The sequence below is a fragment of the Gavialis gangeticus genome, unplaced genomic scaffold, assembly GCF_001723915.1.
Source record: "Gavialis gangeticus isolate Ggan-Ray unplaced genomic scaffold, GavGan_comp1, whole genome shotgun sequence".
NCBI lineage: Eukaryota > Metazoa > Chordata > Crocodylia > Gavialidae > Gavialis > Gavialis gangeticus.
In genome coordinates this window covers 5,953,206-5,973,381 of record NW_017729011.1, presented here as the reverse complement: position 1 = coordinate 5,973,381, position 20,176 = coordinate 5,953,206, and the positions used below count along the sequence as shown (strand labels likewise).

General features: G+C 52.5%; 1 protein-coding gene across 1 annotated transcript in view; it reads right to left on the bottom strand.

The window, feature by feature from the left end:
- ABCA2 (ATP binding cassette subfamily A member 2) overlaps nt 1-20,176 on the bottom strand; it is a gene marked incomplete at its 5' end in the record, with an annotated part of 98,761 nt that overhangs the window by 11,807 nt on the left and 66,778 nt on the right. The window contains 18 exons of the mRNA XM_019510442.1: nt 1,390-1,522; nt 3,092-3,215; nt 3,615-3,762; nt 4,794-4,909; nt 6,076-6,250; nt 6,759-6,819; nt 7,418-7,529; nt 8,289-8,394; nt 9,012-9,225; nt 10,172-10,500; nt 11,162-11,264; nt 12,488-12,706; nt 15,222-15,512; nt 15,978-16,098; nt 17,130-17,314; nt 17,928-18,110; nt 18,752-18,948; nt 19,438-19,650. Coding sequence (XP_019365987.1) covers nt 1,390-1,522; nt 3,092-3,215; nt 3,615-3,762; nt 4,794-4,909; nt 6,076-6,250; nt 6,759-6,819; nt 7,418-7,529; nt 8,289-8,394; nt 9,012-9,225; nt 10,172-10,500; nt 11,162-11,264; nt 12,488-12,706; nt 15,222-15,512; nt 15,978-16,098; nt 17,130-17,314; nt 17,928-18,110; nt 18,752-18,948; nt 19,438-19,650 — 3,030 coding nt within the window. The remainder of the gene's footprint in view (nt 1-1,389; nt 1,523-3,091; nt 3,216-3,614; nt 3,763-4,793; nt 4,910-6,075; nt 6,251-6,758; nt 6,820-7,417; nt 7,530-8,288; nt 8,395-9,011; nt 9,226-10,171; nt 10,501-11,161; nt 11,265-12,487; nt 12,707-15,221; nt 15,513-15,977; nt 16,099-17,129; nt 17,315-17,927; nt 18,111-18,751; nt 18,949-19,437; nt 19,651-20,176) is intronic.

Sequence of the window (20,176 nt, the reverse complement as noted above, 5' to 3'; positions counted from 1 at the left end):
CCCAGAGGCTGAGCTCACTGGAGAACTGTGGAATAGCCCCCAGAGGGGAAAGGGTCACTCCTGGACAAGGGGCTTTGGGGTCCACAGCCAGGATCAGGCATCTCCAGGATCCAGCTCAGGACAGATTAGTCCCCTGGGTGAAGCACAAGGCCAGGAGCTCCAGATCCTAAATGACAGCTCTGCTCTGGCTTACTATGCAACTGTCACCAGCCACCCCCCGACCACTTGCTATGTCTCTGTTTCCCCAGATGTGGAGAGGTGGGACAGCGCAGATGAATTAAATGTTGATGCTCCTCCCTCTGTGCTGTCCATGGTACAGCTGCTCCAGCAATGCAGCCTGAAGAAGAGAACTGGAACACAAGGGCCCAGACTGAACCACAGAGTGCTCCTGGCTCCTGAAGGGCAGAGGGCAATGAACTAGCAGCATCAGGACTACAAAGTGGGATGCATTCCTCCCATGTACAGGGAGAGGCCCAGTCACGTTTTGCAGACCCACAAGCCCAGGAAAACACTATCTGCAACTTAACTGTGGGGCACTTCCCTGAACACGGTGCAGACTCAGAACCCTACCCAGGAGGGATGCATAGTACTCCAAGGCCCTCCAGGGATCACCACCCCGCTGTTACTCCCAGCATAAAGTAGCACAGTCCCACTGTTCCTCCCCTGCATCAGAGCACCCACCAGCCTGACAGAGCACTCCCTGCTCTAGGAGCCAGGCTCCATGGGGGCTTATGCCAGCCTGAGAGGTTACTTCAGCACAGGCTTTCGTGGTTTAGCCCAGTGGTCTCCAAAGTGGGGTGCGTGCAGCCCAGGGGGTGCACAAGATGATCCATTGGGGTGTGGGAAGAAAATATTAGAACTCCTATTGCAGTTTACGTGTGCCCGGTTAATACATATATTGGGGGTGCGTGTTCAAAATTTTTTTTTACTGATAGGGGTATGCGATCAAAAAGGTTTGGAGACCACTGGTCTAACCAGCAAGCATGGCCTGTGCCTGCCACATCAAGGCAGGGCAATCCTGCAGAGGCTGGATGGGGCCGACTCATCAGCAGAACCTGGCCTGGTTTGGCACCAGGGCTCAGAGACCAGTCAGCTCCACACTCCAATTCGTATTGCTGAAGGGCAACATACAGATCCCAGAGTTGAATACAAGGCCCATGTTGATCTGGGTACCAGCCTCTCAAAACAACCTCCTAGTGCAGCTTCTGTTCTGGGAGCCCAGTAAGCTCATTCCCAGACATCTGCCCCTCACTGCATTGCTGCAGAGCTTCAGTTGCTGGGAATCAACTCTCCTGGACCCTTGACAGCCCACCCATGTCTGACCCCCATGGAGAGCCCACAGGGAGTGATGGATGGAGTGCCTCCCCCTCACCCCCCATTGCCACTCACTGTGGTTTCCGAAGGAAGTTATACTGGCACATAATCGTGATGAAGAAACCAACAAAGCCTTCAATTGTCATGGCGACCAGGCCACGGGTCACGATGTCCCACTCAAAGGGTGATTTAATTTTATCAAACTGCCCTGAGTAGAGAAGTGAAGAGGATAAATGTTCAGACAAATATAAGACAACAGCAATCACACATTGCACCCAGGGAAAAGCACAAGCCTGTTACAAATGTACTTTTGTGAAAGGTTGGGTAATTCCTTCTTGACTCCAGCTGGTGACAAACTGAGCCCTGGAGCATGAGGATGGAGAGCAACCATATTTTTCCCCCATAAGACACCAATACATAATATCAATGCATGAAAGGAAATCAAGTTACCTTAGTTGCTCAAACAACAGAAAAAAAGAAAAGTCTACAAATGTACAGGAGAGGAATGAATCATAGGAATTTCCCAACAGACAGCTATTTAAAATGCCCTTTACAATCTAGTTAGAGTTTGAGGCAATTTAAATCTGGACTCTGATTCGACCAGGACACATGCATTTACTTCAATTTTTCCACTGAGTGGAGCCACCACAGCCAGAGTGAGCCAGAAGGAGAAGTCATGCCCACGTGTAAATGGCTAAAGGAGCCGAGCTAAGATTTTTAGGCTTTTCTTAGTGTTGTGCGAAGAATGCTTTTACACAGCAATGATATTTAAACAGAATAATGATATTCTAAACTGAAATGCCCAGAATTTTACTACATCCAAAACTAGGTTAGAGTAGAACATCAAAAGGCAATGAAAATTAAACCTTATTAGCACATTCTGAAACAACAAGCTCAAGGCTTAGATGGAAAATCTCCAAGGGAAGAAGTAGGGTCTATCAAAAATTATATACGTTACTTGAGCTGGACCATGAAAAAAAGACAGAAGAGTATTTCCCCAGTATAATAATGTGTCAGTGCCTGGGCAAAAGAGTTTTATTTCACTTTCAATTTAACTTCATTCCTGGAATCAGTGCCATAGAGAGTGTCTGAGGCTATTTATTGTCATCAGTGCTATATCTGGGAAGAACAATGCCTTTTAATTATGAAACCGTTCACCATTAAAAAGTCATCATGCAATTTTTCACTGTCAATCAGGTGACAAAAACGTAAATGAAAATGTATATTTGGAGGATCATTCTGATTCTGTTCCAAAAATATTAAGCAGCCAGCAGCTCTGAAAAATTAAGAGATGGGAGCAGATTAGGAAATGGAAAGAGATTTTTAGGAGCAAGCTAAAGATACCTCAATGTGACAGGAGGGAAAGTTGGTTAGAAAGTCCTAAAATAGACCACTAAAAGCAGCCTCATCTCTGACGCACTTGAAGTAACCTGGACATAGCTTTGGTTGGAAAATTTAGGACTTTTTTTTTCTGGGAAATTTGATGCCGACAGTGTCATGACTGACCAGGATGACATGGCTCTTATGGTTATTAGTGGTTTGTGTCGAGGCGATGCCTCAGACATAGGCCCTAGATTATGCTAGACATGATAAAACTACAGCACAACTACAGCCCCTGCCCAACAGCCTGCCTCAGACCATTGCATCCAGGCACAGTCTGCCCCTCACTTGGATGTAAACCCATGGCAGCCAGTCTGGTTTTCATGGATAAAACAGGGTGTGTTAGATGAATCATAAATCAGGCCATGCTGAGGCAGGGAGCAAACAGCGGACTTACCGATCTTGGCGTAGTATTCATTGATGTATTCGTTGTATGCCATTTCCATCAGCCCATGGCCCAGGTTGTAGTTAGGGAAGATGAGGAAGCAGCTCTTCAGGTAGCTGTTAACGACCTTCAAGTCCTGAAGGTGGGGCAAAGAAAGGAGATGATGTGCTTGGTCCTGTCTCGTGTGTCACCTGCTAGGAATGTCCCCAAGAAAAATGGCTGTGCTGTGTGGAGAGGGGGAGCTGCACAGAGAGGATCAGTAGTGCCACAATCAGGTTAAAAAGAGCTAGCAAGCAAACACCCTATGCTACAGCCCTACAGAGCAGGCTGTGGCGATGTGCTCCATCCCTCCCCTTCTCTTGTGGCATCATGGGTGCTGTGCTATCACCACCAGCAGCTTAGCAATGATAGCTTGGATACCACAGGCACCGGCTCAGAGCAGGTCTTGCCAAATAGAGCAAGGCTGAGCTAGATGGAATTGGGCCAGATGTCCTGCTCCCCTTCTGGTGACCCACAAGAACATGCATGCATCTACCTTGTCATGCTCAAAGAGCTGCAGTAGGAAGGTTGCAACGGTGGCCGTGATGCCAATGAAGAGGTTAATAACGATCAAGAAGACATAAGCTGAGCTGGGCACCTCAAACCAGAAGGAGGCTGGGTACATGATGGGGGTAATAGACCAACTGGTGGAAAAAGAACCCCAGGATAACCGTATCAGAGACAGCAGACAGGGACCAGGCCTGTCTTCCCTTATACTCAATGCAGATAGGTGATCTACTGGATGCTCTATCTGTCCCCATTACACCTACCGGATGACAAATTTCTAACTCCAGGATTCTTAGTTCACTGACTATAAGTAGAGTAGCTTTAGCTACGCCTCCAACATCTCCTCCCAGAGTTAATCTTGAATCAGTAGTAGCTGCACTGGGAGAGTCTCCAAACAAAATAGAACAAGCAAACCTCTTGCCCTTCTATGGTGATCTCCCAGCTTGGCTCTCAAGGCATGCAGCAGACATGGATGGGACTGGCCTGCCACACTGCCCTGTGCAGCAGAGCAGTGCAGTGACCCATTGCAGACAGGGCTGCTCTGACAGATTAGATGCCCAGACACCAAGACACACATTTTCAGAAGTGACTTCCCTTTCTGGGCACCAACCCTGAGACCCCATGAGCCCAATTTTGGTGGGTACTGAGCACCCAGTTCTCCCACGGACTTCAGTGTGAGCTGCAGAGGGACGGGCCACAAGATCTGGATTAGACCTTGGTAGTCACTGATATAGAGAGATTCTGTGGCAATCCACACCAGAGCAGGTCTCAACTTATGCCAGCCTGCACCAGAAGCTGAGATCCCTGTCCACACATGGTCCAAGCTCTCAAGCTGAGAGCCATCTCTGAGCACTATGGTCCATGTAACTCAAACAGGAGCCCTCACAGGCTTGGCTGTGCTAAGATCCATGTTCTAGCTACAATGCATCCTTCATCCCTTTGCAGAAACAGGAGTGTCTTGTGTGAGAACAGAAGTAATAAGGTAGAACACTAGCCTGTAATAGGACAAGGTAGAGACCGTCTGTGCTGAAGTGTTACAGGGCAAGAGAGGCTGAGAGAGGGGTGGGGAATCCTAGATTTATCACATGAGAGGAAGCAAAACTAAAGGCAGAAGACTAGTTCCTGTATACAACAGCATTTATAGTTAACACCAGCCTTGTGGACATACCCATAGAGCAGGAAAAGCGAGAGGACGGCCGGGAAGTTGGTGGAAGAGGTGTATGCCGGAAGGTCGAACACAAAGAGGATGATGATGCAGCAGGTGGCCGGCACCAGATAGTTCAGCTGGAAAAGAAACAAGGGAAATGAGTTAAATTGGTGGTGGGAGCTGAGCCCAGACTGCCTTTCAGGAGAAAACAAATGTGGTGCAGGAGGCACCATGGCTGACCTGGCCAGCGGAGCTTACCACAAGGGGGAGAAGGAACCCCAGACCCCACCATGGCTAGGACCCAAATTCGCTTTCCCTCAACAGGTCAGGTCTTGTGCCATAGCTCTATTGGAGCTATTTCTCCTACAGGCTGGAACAGCCATGGGCATGACACAGACTGCTATATTGCCTCTTCAAACACCTGGTTGGTGCTCAACACTGCAGCAGATGCCACATAGGCACAGTACCTAGACAGAGAGACTCAAGATGGACAGTCTGAGTCCTTTCCTAGCAGTGCTGTAGTGTTTACACTAGAACTGGTGCCTCAACATCTCATTGTTAGTTCACAAGAGCCCCTTTTGGTGGGGCTTTTCAGGAGACCAAGATGGGTCCATTTCCTGCTGAAGTCTTCATGGTGCAGGACATGCATTGTCCCAGTCCACGTCCCTCGCTTCAGAGATACGAAACCAGGCCAAAGGGAAGGGCCGAACAATTATTCCCTCAGGATCCGGGATGGGATGATAACCTCAAATACCAAACCTACTGCATTCCACATGGCCCCTGCGTGCCAAAGACCCACATGGGTCAGAGACACACAGCCAAGCCACCCCAGTAACCCCACCAAGTCCAAGTGTGCATTCCCCAGGAACAATGCCCAGCAGCTCCTATGCTAATAGGAGGCACAGTGGCAGCAAAGTACTGTCAGACAGCCAACAGGCGAGGGAAAGCAGTGTCATACAGTCAGAGAACTCTGCAGATAGGCTGAGGTCCTAGCCAAAAGTGCAGCAACCTTTGCAGGATGGGTAGGAGGGAAATAGCTCAAAGACTTTCCATGGGCATTGGGAACTAGCAGAAGGGTGGGGAAAATGGCTCAGTTCTGGAAGAGTCTGCTGAGGAAGGAGTTTACTGGGGGTGAAGAGCCTTCAGGGGACTGGCCCACCACATCTGGGGGGGCATGGATGTCTCTCGCTTGATGGTCCTCAGTGGCATGCCCAGTGCACATAGCACCCACGGGCCAACTCCTTCACTGTATGGGTCAACTTGGGTGGGCACAACTGCTCTGAAACACCTTGTCTGCTCTTACCATATCCCAGACATAGTTGGCCAGCCAATAGATCACTGGGTCGCAGCCACTCACGAACTGCAGGTGCTTGGCTTTGGTAGCCTTCTCAGCCACTAGGAACACCACAAAGCTGGCTGGCACGAAGGACATGGCCACAATGATGAAGATGGCAATGACCACATCTGTGCCTTGCAGGCTACAGTGAGGGAAAAGCAGCAGAAACAGGAGCAAGGAGGAGGAAAACAGTTTGTCATCTTCGGTGAATGGGCAGGGGCAACTCGCCCAGAGACAGGGTGGCCACCACTGCCAGGCACCCCAGTGGGGACGCAGCACATGCCAATCTAAGCAGAGACATGCCATACGCAGGGGAAATGGCAAAATTCCAAGTTCTTCAGAAAAGTGACTCACGCTCCCAAGATAGCCCCCATGAATGACGTTTTTTGGTTGCTTCCCAACTAGGCCTCCAATGCCAATGGTGGCCTTTCTAAAAGGCAGCTGCCTATGGCCCTGCCTAAGCCTGCTTCTCTGTTACAAAACAGACAGCCCATTTTGCAGTTTCCTCCTTTGCTTCCCACTGTTCACCACACAGCCCCTGTCAGGGGTGGCAGGGGCTGGCACTGCTCCTGCCTTGTGGGGTCCTATAGCCACGGCCACCCTGTCTTCTTCCCTTTGTATGACAAACACCATACCCTGCTGGTACGTACAGGTAATCCAGGGAGAGGCTGGCGCTGGTCTTGTTCATGGGGTGATTGGTTACTGTGATACCTACAGCAAAACAGGAAAGGGAACGCAGATTATGTGAAAGCAGAACAGCAGCCCTTCACTCCCTCAGCCTCAGACAGGCTGGCTGAGAACAGCAGGCCCTGGTGCCTAGCCTGAGGAAGAGCAAGAAGTTTCCTTCCCTGCTGCACAGCAGAGGGAGTCCTGTCACCAGGAATAATCCTCCTCCTGTACCTCTACTCAGAGAAGCTCACAGAACTTCAGATGTTAACTAATAAACCATATCTGAACCCCATCAGGGCCTCCGTTCTTGCCGTTTCATAGTGGTATAAGCTTCAGCACAGAGGGACTTGTCCAGAGCCACTTAGGGCTTACTCCAGCTCCTGCCACTGAAAATCCTGGCACCTACCGCCTGCTGTGACCCCTGGGGCTCTCACAAGTATTTCCAAAGCCAAAGCAGCAGCTTGACCAGGCTGGGCCTTCTCTTAATCCCCCATCACAAAGGAGTCAGGCACTAGCTTGCCCACCGGGGACGTTTCTTCCCCCATTCATCTGGGCTGTTCCCTAAAAGCAGGAAGGGGTCGGTCCCCAATGCATCTCTCCTCTGTGCATGCTGTGGTCACCCGCACGCCTGCCCTCTCACCATAGGCAGCTGGATTTCCCCTGCTTTTGGGCAAGTTGGCGCGCAGGATGGCGTTGTTCAGCGCATTGAGGTAGGTGGGCATGCTGTGGTAGCCCTTGTTGTTGTAGAAGACCTGCAAAGGCAGAGCAGAGAGATGGGTTCAGGCTTGTAAACCCCAACAGGGGTCAGTGACGGGAGGAAAGCAGAGGGGCTTGAGTGAGAAGAGATGGCCCCAGACAAGTCTGACAGAGAAAGCACAGGCCCCCTGGGGACTGCCACATCCCTGCCCTCTCCTTCAAAATCTGCTGCCAACTGGTGCCCCACTGAGGCAGGGAAGTTGCTCTTGTATTGTAGCTGAGGACTCACTCTCTTGTTGCAGGCAGGAACACCCCCCTCCCACCACACATCTTCCTGCCCCCTTGCCTCCAGTCCTAGGAGCTAGTATGGGAGAAAGACCCCAGAATCAAGGGACTGCTGCTCGTTAGGCAGTCACCCACTGCTCTGGCAACGGTGCCCATCCATGAATGGCAGCAAGCTGGCCAAGTGCTGCTACAAAGCTTTACAGACACCCTGGAGACCAAAAGCCTCCGCACCTGCCCAGAGCAGGGAGCGCATAGCCAGTTTTCTCATTTTGGTGAAGGTAGCTCCCTGCTACCAACTGTCAGGGCCAGCAGGCTCCCCATGAGGTTCCTGAACAAGAGCCGTTCTCACTCAGGAGCACATGGAGACATTAATTTACTGCAAGTGAAATCCACCCCCTTGCTCTGGAGTCCCTTTGACAAATCCCAGGAAAGTAGGAGGGGAAAGAGTGAGTGGTAAAAGGGGCCAGGGAAAGGACATGGAAAAAACCTCCTCTCTTCCATCAGACAAGACATGCTCAGGTCTTGCCTACCTGGGCTGTTCTCCTGACCGCAATCTTCCGCACCGTGGGAGGAGCCTTGACCCCAAAGGATGCTGGGATGGATTTCTGGACATTGCCAAAGGTGAGCGCCCCATACCTGTGGGAGAAGGGGACACAAGAGGAGAGGCTGCAACCACCTTCGCTACACAAGCAGCTTGGAGGTGCCCTTGAAATGCCAGGCTTTGTGGGGAGAGAGACCCCAGATCTGTTCTCCTCTGAAGGGCCTTGCCTGGCAGATGCTACCCTGGGACCCTCTTCCTGTCAGATGTGACAGCAAACACACTTCTGAGCAGAAGCAAGGGAATTCTGCCCTCACCTGTCCTGCTACCACAGCAGGCTTGAGAGCCATTGCCTTCACCACAAGGAACGCTGTCACTGCTGCTAGTCCATGCTGCACTGGGCCTAGCATTTGCTGAGCAGCTCTTCCTGGATGATGGAGCAGGAGTCAACATGATCCCCATCTCCTCAGCAGGCCAGCAGGAAAGCCCTTGCATTCAGCTGTAGAGGCATGTAGCCTCCTGAGGGAACTCCTTCCAACTCTATGATCAACTGTGCAGCTCTCCCAAGTCCCCGTGATGCCTCCAGGCCACCTCAAGTGGTTTGCTGCCAGAAATCCATTACCCCCGTGGCTTCACTTCAGTGCCCAACCACCCATCTCTTCCAAAAAAAGCTCTGGCAGGGCCAGGCAGCAGCAGAGCTAGCCCATGCTCTCACCTGTGCAGTCGGAAGCGGTCCGAGGTGTACAGCAGGTACTCTGAAACGTTGCGCCCGGTGATATCAGCTAGGATGTCCCCTGTCACAACCTTCATCTGGGGCGGGTGGCCTCCCACCCCACTGGGGCAGGAGAAGCCCGTCCCCTGCATGGAGCAAGTGCACTTAATCGGCTCATGGACGATGCGGGGCAAGGATGGTGCTGAGGTGATGGTCTCTGAAGGGACAAGAGAAGAAAAGCAGCTCTAAGTCCCCTCTGCATGGTGAAAGGCAGGGACACTTCAGTACTGCCCATTAACTTTGGCCATGGCTGCTGTTGTTTCTGGGAAGGGGGAAACAATTTGAGCGCTGAGACAAGGACAGAGTCATGCAAGGAGAAAGCATCCTTGTGACCTTGCCAGCGCTCAGAGTCCACCTGGATGCAGACACCTGAGGATTAGCTCTCACAGGTTCTTTGGAGATGCATAGCTCTATCATCTGAGGCTCCTTCATTATTTATCTTCTTAAAGATACTACAAGGTCCAAATGAATCAGAAGGGGTTAGAGACGGGAGAGGAGATTGATCAAGATCATATGTCTGACAGCACTCAGTGACCAAGATGATTGACTTGTGGATTTACTTTAGTTAGGGCTGCTAGGCTCTGGAATGGGCTCCCAAGGGAGGTGCTGCTCTCCCCTATCTTCAAGAGAGGTTGGATAGGTATCTGGCTGGGGTATTATGATCCTAGCACTCGCTTCTGCCCAGGGCAGGGGCAGAGGAATAGTAAACGCCAGGCTTCCAGACATGCTCGAAATACTGGAGACACAGAGAGAGTTGGGGGGGGTCATTTATCCCATATCTGTTACTACGGGCTTCTTACACATTCCTTTAAGGCAGCTGGTTTTGGCAGCTGTCAGATACATGACACTGGGCTGGAAGGAACTCCAAGCTGACTTTTGTCATTCCTTTGTTTCTAAACTCTGCAATGCCAACAGAGATCTTCCTCCCTGAAAGGTGTGATAGGAAAATCCCAGACAAGCCCTTCCTAGATGCAGTAGGGTGTGCAATCCTTTAGGCCCAGTGGGCAGTGCCAGCCACCCAAGTTCCAAATCAGGCAGCACCGTGTGACATGAGGCCAGGGGTTGTTTGTTTCCTACACTCTGGTCACCATGCAAGGCATTACCTTTGACAGTGGAGGGGTAGGTGGTGGAGTTCCAGGCATGCAGCAAGACCTCGTCCATGGAGACAGGGTAGTCAGACGGGGCAGGGGATGGAGGTGGCGGCACAAAGTTGGAGAGCGGCAGGCCCTGGGTGAAGGAGTCAACACACATGGCATCAAAGTACTTGGCTGCCAGCATCTTGGACTCATTGCTGTTGAGGTTCAAGGTCTGCACCAGCTGGTCTAGGGTGCTGTTGAAGGCTGTCTTCAGCACGCAGGTGGCCCCCACCCCTGAGGGCAGGTGGAAGGTGTTGACGAGCAGCTGAGGGCTGGCATCAGGAGACAGCTTTATGCTGCAAAGAGGGAAAGTGGGTGAGAAGGGCTCAGTGTGCAGGGGACTCCTTAGCATAGGCCCAAGAGTCCCTATTGCTTATGTAGCAGCAACATGGGCTTGCTAGGCCAGGCTCTAAAGGAGTGGCTGAGCTCCTACGGCTTGAGGGACCCTCATGGCTTGGTTAGATCTGGCAACCTGGCGTGGAGGCTGAAGGGGACTGGGTGGCTCAGGGAACTAACAAGGACTAGGGAGACTTGCTTGCTGGACACAGTCTCAAATCTAGCCTGAGCCTATAATCTCTGACAGGTGTTGGCTGACCATAACTGGTACGAAATGAGCTTCTGGTCTCACGCACCGCCCTCAAGCCCGTTACCTGTCTAGGTGTCAAGCTGTGCCATGGAGAAGACAGCAGATGAGGCTGAGCTCCAGCCTGGAGCCTTTCCCCAGTGCCAGACTCAGAGGAATGACCCTGCTCAGAGAGCAGCAGCCTGACTGCCCTCCTGAGCCTCTGCCTGAGACTGCAAAATCCCACATGGCAGCATTTCCCTCAGCATGACACGAGGTCCTGTGAGAAGATTCACAGGGGTGTGCCCTGCAATCCTAATCCCTTGCTGGTGAAGAGGGAAGGAGAAAGAAGGCAGCCCGGGACATCTCCCAGGCCAGTGGCGGCAGCTTCTCACCGGTACTCGCGTCGCTCCTCATTGGCATAAGGGATGAAATTGCCCTTGGGCTGGGTGTAGTTGTGATACTGAGACGGTGAGAGGATCAGAGGGGGCAGGTCACCTGAGAGACAAGGAGAGATGCTGCTGAAGGACTTCCCTCATGATGGTGGCCACTGGGCTCTGCCATACCTGCCTATTCTGGGTCTGGATGCCAGCCCTGGGGACCCAGAGAAATGGCCTGGGGGACTGGCAGGCCCACCAGCTGAGTCCTCCTCTCCCACTTTTCAAAATTGCTGGGCAACTTCTGCCATAACACCCAAGGGCTGCTTGGAAAGCTGCAGGGCAACTGCAGCCCCTGGCACAAAGGCACCCACAGCCCAGGCCAGATGCTCCAAGGGGAGCAAGAGCCGAGATGAGACTGTTCTGGGCTGGAGAATGACCTTGGCACCAAGTTGATGGAGAGGGGCTGATGGCTCCAGCCAAGCCCCAGTTTTTCACCAATGGAGCCCAGAACCCACCAGCCGCAGGAGGATGCTACTGTCCAAAGCAGGCTGGAGTGGACGTGCCTGAGTGTGCTGTGATGGGTTGCTAGGGGGCGAACACAAAAGGGGAAGGCTGCAGGATGGGGTTTCACAGGCAGGGCCAATTGACTTAGAATCGCAGTTTATAAAACAGCCCCCACATGCTGCACAGTACAGGTGGATCCCATCTCACCACAGGGTTCATGTATTGCATCTGATTCAAAGAGCCTGTTTCCAGCCCTCCCACCCCAAGTAGAACATAGTCACCCTGCTGCAGACAGCTGCCAACCTGGGGTATCTTGGGAAAGGGGCATCCTACAGCCTGTGCATGAGATGGCTGGGGAGGATTATACCTCCAAGAGCCACCATCTCTGGCTCAGACATGTCAAACACTATTGATCACATTTCCATGGGCACCTTCAAAGGTAAAGGCTGGAAACTCTAGGATTGTGGAGCCCAGGTCTGCGGGGAGGTATAAGACAGCCAAGGCTTGACTATAACCCTCGTCCCAGGAGCACTTCACCACCTTAGCAGGTAGGTATACTTGGGGCCGTCCCGGGGGGGGAGGAAACCAGGGTGACTGGCCTGGGCCCCACGCTTTGGGGGGGCCTGCAGAGCTGGGCAGAGTGGCCGCATCCGGCCACATCCAGCCACTCGCTATCCACCTCCCTTCCCCTGTGTTGCTGATGGCTGTGGCAGCTTTTTCAGATTTGGAGCGCGTGGGATCAGGGTGGTGGTGGGGCCTTGCACCCTGCTTGGGTCGGCTCTGGGTGTACTGGAGAAAGCAGGCTAGGGAAGGCCTGACATCAGCACCCATACGCACCTATTTCAGGCACAGAGAGTGCCACAGTCATGGCCACACAGACGAAGAAGGCGGGCAGCAGGATCTGCGAGAAAAGGGCCTTGGTGTTGCGTTTGGCACAGTGGAAGCGCTTGACTATCAGCCCGTGGAACTGGCGTAGCTTGAGCCAGGAGCCCTCCAGCTTAAAGCTCCCCTGTCCTGCCAGGGCCTGGTCTTCAGCCTCAGCATCAACCTCTTGGTCTGGAGCACAGGGAAGCAACATGCAGAGGAATTTAGGCTCTTTGAGGCCCTACCACTCCAGGGGAAGCATCCATACCACTCCCTCAGGACTTGCCACGCATACACATCAGTAAAAGCATGGCTGCTTGAGTGGCTAGAGATCTAGGTTGGGGTTCTCCACGCAACCCAGTCGCACAGCATTCCCCTGAAAGGCTGCAGTCAGGGAGAGGAGGAGAGCTGGGAACCCCAGTACCTGGGAGAGCCCACTCCCATTAGGAAAGGGGACAGGCTGGAGACAGAGAAGGACAGAGTGCTGCAGCCAGAGAGCTCTCATTAGCAGTAGCTGGGGAAGTGCCAGGCCCCAGGCTCAGCTCTGGACAGGCAAAGCAGTGATGGAACTGATGTCAGACTCTGGATCCCACCACTCCCAGAGCATCCCTTCTAGTGTCAGCGAGTTAATAAGGCTGCCCAAGAATACTTGACCTAAGCAATACATGGAGCCCCAAGACCCCACTAACAGACAGGAGACTGAACAGATGTATCATGTAAGTGCACAGGAGACAGGAGGATGTTTAACAATCATACAGCTATGTGTGAACCCAGGGGACACTACATCCAACAAGTTAACAAGATCTCTAATTTACACCTGGAAACCAAGGCAGGGAAGTTAAGTGCCTTGCCAAAGGCCATACAACCAGCTCATCAGTGATGGAGCCCGAGATCTTAAGACTCATCTATTCATGTGTGAATCAATAAATATAAAAGCATGTAGCAGGTGAAGGCTGGGACTTTTGTTCCAATGTGTCAGAGAGCCCCTCACTCGAGAGGTTTGTGCATTTTACTGTGAGGATGTGGAGGCAGTAGGTTCAGGCCAGGGGGAGAGGGTTAACAAATAAAGGTAATGTTTTTTCCCTCTCATTCAACCATTCTTTTTCAATTTTTTTAGCCAAGGAAGGCTTTAATTCTCCTGACCTCACATAGGTAGAGACGGGACCCTTCTGAGGGAATCCTGACCCACCAGGATCAAAACACTTCAGTACACCCTCATGACTCCTGTGCATCTGTGCCCACACACTGCACCCTCAGCGCTTCTCCACAACCTCCTGCTCCATCTGGAAGGTGAGGTGGTGTCAGGCTCTTCCCGTGACAGCCTCACAAAGGGAGAAGTGCCTGGCAGACCTGTTAGTGCCAAGGTCCAGCAGGCAAAACCAGGGGGGTTGAGGAAGCTGACCAGAGAACAGCTAGTCAGAAGTTTTCCATCACAACTATTTTGGATACAAATGTTTTGGGGGGATGGGGGCAGTTTGGTGCAAATGCTTCAGAATACTTTGAATTCTCATGGAAAAAAGGTTAAATGCCTCAAAATAGAAATGCTTGGACTCTAAAATACTGATGTGGTGCCTCATGGCAGTTGTAGCTCAGGTATCTCATGCTCCCAGTACCCGGTACAAGGTAGACGCCCCAGCAGGCCTTCATCTTGCATCATAAAGCAGGCCACCTTTCCAAGTGTATCATGACAAAGTGGTGCAAGAGCTCTCCCTCGCCCAAAGAGGGATGTGTATCCTGACACTGGCCATATTTTTTTTATTTGAGTGTCCTGGTGATGACTCTGGCACACTCCTGAAAATACACGGTTATTTTAAACATAAATCTTCCCCCTGGAAAACACATCACTATTCTCCCAGTTAGAGTCTGTCATCTAATCAGGGAGCCCGGAATAAAACAGTGCATGTTTTAGATGACTGACTATACATCAGCAACAACAAATACCAACAGTCTGGCTCAGGCTGAAAGTCATCTGCACAAGATGTTTAGCAGTTGGTCCAGAAGGGCAAACATGTTGAATGGATTCGGTCAGTTTGTGAAGGAGTCACCACCAGAATGAGGGACTCATATTCAGAGAGGAATCCAGCTAGCTCCATCTCATGACAAAGAAGAGTCAGTCCCAATGTGTGTGCTCACCCACAGCAAGCAACACTTCTAGACTCTAGCTCCGGATTCTGCGCACACACAGACACCTGCCTGAGGTACACGCTGCCAATGCAAGCAAGGTACCATCAGGATAGAGCAGCCCTGTGAGATCTCCCAGGTCCAGCTGAAATCCTCTCAGAGCTCCTGCTGGCCCCTAAACCTGCGGCTTTTCCATCTGAGTGGGTTCCTGCTCCTAAGGAACCCACCAATGCTCAGGGGCTAGTGCTCACTCTCCCTCTCATCACAGCTAGTGAGGGCACCTCTGGGCATGTTGCTGTTGAAGAACGGGACTGCAGGGTGGAAGAGACAGATTCCGGCATGCAGAGGTTTGACTGACTATCCCCCATGCACAGGCTGCAAACTTTCTCCCTGAACCCACGCTGGGGACAAGAAAGCTGGTTTGGGGGGATGGCAAAGACCAACTGGAGCTGGTAGCAGCTGCCCCCTTGCCTGTCCCACACAGGAGCCGAGAGCGGAGCAAGAGCAAAGCACCTGCTGCCCAGCCGAGCGGGCCAAGCCTACCCCACTAGCGAATTCAAGGCCTGCCATGCAGTGTGTTACAAACCTTGCAGACTGATGTTATCAGGGTCCTGCAGATTATCAAACAACGGAGAGTAATCCCCATAGAACTCCGAATAAGCCCCACCTTCATCACCCCGCACGGAGCCCACAGAGGAAGCCGAGCGCAGGGACGCCTGGGACTGGGCCAGCTTGGAGCAGGCCACCAGGTTGCTGAGCTCCACGTCTGGCTTCTCAGGTGCCTCCACTTCAGGAAGGGGCTCTCCATTGGCCTCAGGCTTCAGGCCCGTTGGGGGAGCTGGTGGCTGCAGGGCATCCTTCTTGGACTCCTTCACATCTGCAAGGAGAAGGTGGGTTGGTACAGGAGCATCAAGAGCCATCCATCCTGAGGCAAAGCATTCTTCCATGGACATTGCCCTTGCTCTCAGGCAGGAACAATGGTTTGGCCCCGAGATGGGCCGCCTACGTGATTGCCAGCTGCATGGATCACAGGGGCCAGACCCAAGCCTGAACTGAATGTGTGTTTTAGAGGGGGAAAGGAGCTCTTCCTTAAGGACCCTGCCATCCCAGGACACCAAAACCCTACCAAGATTTCCTGGGTCCCATGACCTCCCCTGCTCCTGCACTCTAGTGCTGGCCAAGCCAGATGGAAGGCTTTCACAAACAGTACACTCTTAACAAAGCTTCCTACCAGTAGAGAATTTCCTACTAGACAGGAGACTGAGCAAATCCTTCACCTGCCGGCATATATAGACACTGCCAAACACAAACCCTGCCCCTGCCCTTTATGCAGACTCCTTACCAATATCACTGTTCTCCAAGGACTGGTCCTCCTCGGAGACCTTCAAGAAGACCTCTTCCAGGGTCGTGTCCATCAGCCCAAAGCTGGTCAGATCCAGCTCATCCAAGCTCTGTTCCAGGTGCTGCAAACAGCGATAGCTCCCAATGAGAAGATGAAGAAGCCCATGGCAAAGAGCTGTTCTTTCAGGTTATGCATAGACAAGTCCCAGTGCCCAGCGTCCCAGCCCCCTGAATAAAGATGGCCTCCCCCACTGCCCAGCTACCACAGACAGGACGGCCACATGTCTGACAGTTGCCAGCACCTGGACTGATGCACTGCAGACCTTCAAAACTGCTGAAGGCTGAGCCCAGATCCCTAGCTAGAGCTGTCACAGACTCTTGTCCCCCGTGAGTTCATATGAGACAGGAGGCACTGACAGTTGCCTGTAGTTATGGCTGCAGGAAGTCTCATTCCCAGGGGTGCTCGGCCCCAACTCACCATCCACTGCAGTTTGCCCACAGCCATGGAGCTATAGCAGTTACCCTGGGGAAGGGTTTCTGCTGCCTGCTCACAGGAAGAAGAAAGCCCCCAAAGCCACCCAAGAAACCTGAAGGGAAGAAGAGCATGCTGTAGCAGCTGTCCTAGTGGCCTGGTGCCCTGTGTGGCTCTGGAGGCATCTGCTACAGCAATGCAAGCTGACAGCAGACCAGAAAAGCCCAGGAGTAGGCAAGAGTGTGCTGGAAACTGAGCCATAAACAGCTTAGAGTGCATGATGTGGGGGATGCTCCATGCTGAAGGCCATGGCACTCAGTAAGGGCTATGTCTACTCTAAGAGCAAAACCCTTAACAAATCAGGCACCCAAATCCCTTTAGCACCTCAGAATATTCCACCCCGACACACAATTCAGTGCTGCGCCCACAGCCGGTGCTGCAACATACAAATCCAGCATGTACAAATCAGAGGTAGTGTTGTCCATGAAGGATGTGTACAACAGACTAAATGTGCGTCTACCCTATGACTCAGGGGAATCAAGCAGACAGAAAGCATCTCCACACTGTTCTTTTAGAACTGAAAATAAGCTCCACATCCCAGTCGGACCACTGCACTCTGCCCCACCAGTGTTCCCCTGCTCTGCTAGCACCTGGACCAGCATCTGGGCGAAGGTTTGATACCTGGAAAAGCCTCTCAAAGCAGCCTTTCTTGACAGCCTCACTGGGAAGGATGTAGGAGAGCTCTGTGTTGGTGTCCGAGATCAGCAAGCAGGAGGCAACATACTTTTTGATGAATTGGGAGACCCGGGGCTCGGAGCATGGGCTGACTGAAGAGTGGGATGGAGGGCTGTGAGTCTGTCCCGCATCTAGCCCAAAGAAGAATAGGTCACTTGGTAAGTATGTCCTACTGGGCCCTCAAAATGTTACCTTCTGGGATGTACAAGCTGCTGCACTTTTTGTTAATTCTGAATTCAGGGAGGGAGGGAGGGCAGGGTCTTGGTGCAGGGGAGTGCAGCCTTTCACGCACACAGAACGCAGTGAGCTGCCCCTACACTGCCTTGTGCTGGAGTGTCCCTAACTACAGCTAAGAGGGGGGTTTCGCTTCTGCTACGCATTTAACTTTTGGCCACTGCAGGAACTTCCAGTAAGTGGAGCTCGTTCCATTACTCAGACACTTGTTAACCAATGAATCATCTTTGGATGCTTCCAGCCTGGCCTGAATTGAAACCAGCGTCCTGCAGGCAGACAGCTCCACGCAGGATTTTACCAAGCCCCCGAGCCAATCTGCGCACAGAGGGGACAAGGCAATGCTGTCAGATGGCAGATACGATATCCCTGTGCAGGTAGTGAGATGTAAAATGTCCAGATTTTCAGTGTTACTTGAGCAGCAAAGCAGATGGATTCTCCCAGTTCAGCTGAACTGGTCGCCAACAGTGGCTTCCCCTGGGTCAGCCAGATGGGACTTACTTGTACACACACCTGTGCTATTCCGGGTATCTGACTGCCTTTTGACCACCGTCAGCTTGTAGCCATCCCCATAGGTGCTCTTGAGGAAGAGTGGGGAGCCACAGCACTTCAGCTTGCCATGGGAAATGATGGCAATGCGGTCCCCCAGCAGATCAGCCTCATCCATGTGGTGTGTGGAGAGGAGGATGGTCCTTCCTGCAAGGCCAGAGAGACGCACATATGAGGGGCATCAGAGAGAGGTGAGCAGGGGCAGGAGGTGCATTGAGGGAAGACGGCTCTGGGAAGGTAAGAGCAGCCTGCACAGCACCTGGCTGACTGCTGCTGCCCTCAGACAACACTGCCCTGCCAAGCAGCGTGATACTGGACATGGGCCTCAGAGATCTTTCCACACAGGCAGACAACCGCAACACTCTCCCCTCCCACAGCCTTTTCAACCAAGGGACTCAGCATGTTTCATCCAGGTGAGGAAAGGCTGATGGGGAGGAAACAGACACAAAGGTGGGGAAGGACTCGTCTCAGATAAGAACCAGCAGCAGGGGCCTGAACAGAACAGAGATATCCCAACTCCCCATCCTGAGCTCCCCCTGCCCACCGCATCTGTCCACTTGACACCATTTGGTTACATCTTCATGTCAGAAGGACACAAACTCCAGTCCCTATTTTTTTCCTTCTTCCTCCAGGCAAATGGCCTGACTGAGGTATTCCTCTCCCAGGCATTCAGGGGAGCACAGGCTTTGTTTGCCAAGGCAACAATAAAAGAAGCTTGGATTGGGGCAGGGTGCAACCTGGAGTGGCTGATAAAGCTCAATCTGCTGGGCACTCTGGGGTTTGCCCACCTGGTTTGTATTTGAGGATCAGATCCCAGATGGCCCTGCGTGCATACGGGTCCACACCGGCTGTGGGCTCATCCAAGATGACAGCCCGTGAACCCCCCACAAAGGCAATGGCTACCGAGAGCTTCCTCTTCATCCCCCCAGAGAGCGTCTGCACCAGCGAGTGCCGCTTATTGGACAGCTCCAGGTCTTCGATCATCCTGTGGACAGACACAATATGCATCACAGCCCAGCAGGCCACATGGCGCTACAGGACAAGTGCTCCTGCCTGGGCAAGGCTGAGGGGTCTGGCACACTAGCAAAAGCGTGGGCCAACAACTCTGTTTCATGAACAGGACAGCACACGTGGCTTAGCAGCTACTATTTCAGACTCTCTGCAGGCAGAGATGCATTGGGCATGCTACTTGGAAATGCTTTCTTTGCAACCACAGAGGCTGGAATGACAGCTTCAGCTTTTACTACCCAAGTCCACGAGTTTCTACAGTGGCCAGGGAAGTGCCGAGGACCTGCTCTCAGAAAACTGGGGCCCTTTTAGTCTCTTTGGATGGTGAATCCAATGCATCACTGGCCATCCTGCAAATGCTTGGCTCAGAGTTCATGGGGCCCTGCTTACAGGGCACAAGACCTGCTCATACCAAGCCATTCAGAGCAAGACAGCCTGAGGACTTGTTTACAGCCTAGGACCCTACTTATCCATCTCCTTGCGGATCTCCTCTTCTGCCATGCTCTTGAGCTGTGAGTAGAACCAGAGGTGCTCCTCCACTGTCAGCTTGTCAAAGAGCACGTTGTGCTGCGGACACATGCCCAAGTTCTTCCGGATCTCATCCATCTCTGTCCGGATGTCGTGGCCATAGATAGTGGCAGAGCCCGAGGTTGGTGGAAAGAGGCCTGTCAAGATGGACCTGGCAGGGAAATGACAATGTGAGGGGGCTCCGCCTCCTGATGCCTTCCTCTTCATAACAAATTGGTGCCTGCCTAGCACAGGGCCATTGCAGACAGCCCCTAAAAAGGGACCCTGGCAGGATCACCCCGGGCAACAGCTCTATCCAGCACTACCCAGCACCTCCATGCCCCAGCTTATTACAAGACTCACCCTCCAAGACCTTCTCCCCATCCCCAGCTGCTGCTATGTTAGAATGGCACCTCCCTCCTGCCAAGCCTCCCCCAGGCATTCAACTTTGCCAGAAGCTCTCACACCTCTGACATGCTCCCAGGCCTCCACCCTCAGACACACAATGGCTGTGTCTGGCAACAAGAGTTCCAGGATCTGAACACGAGCTTGTTCAACAACAGCTGCTGAAAGCACCTGGACTGTAACACCTGGGTGCCTGAGCTCCCATCTCTGGCTCTGGTGTAGGAGACAAGGCCTCTGGCTGGCACAGAGCCACTGGGGACTCCTGGGACTAAGGACCTCCAAGCAAGCCAGGG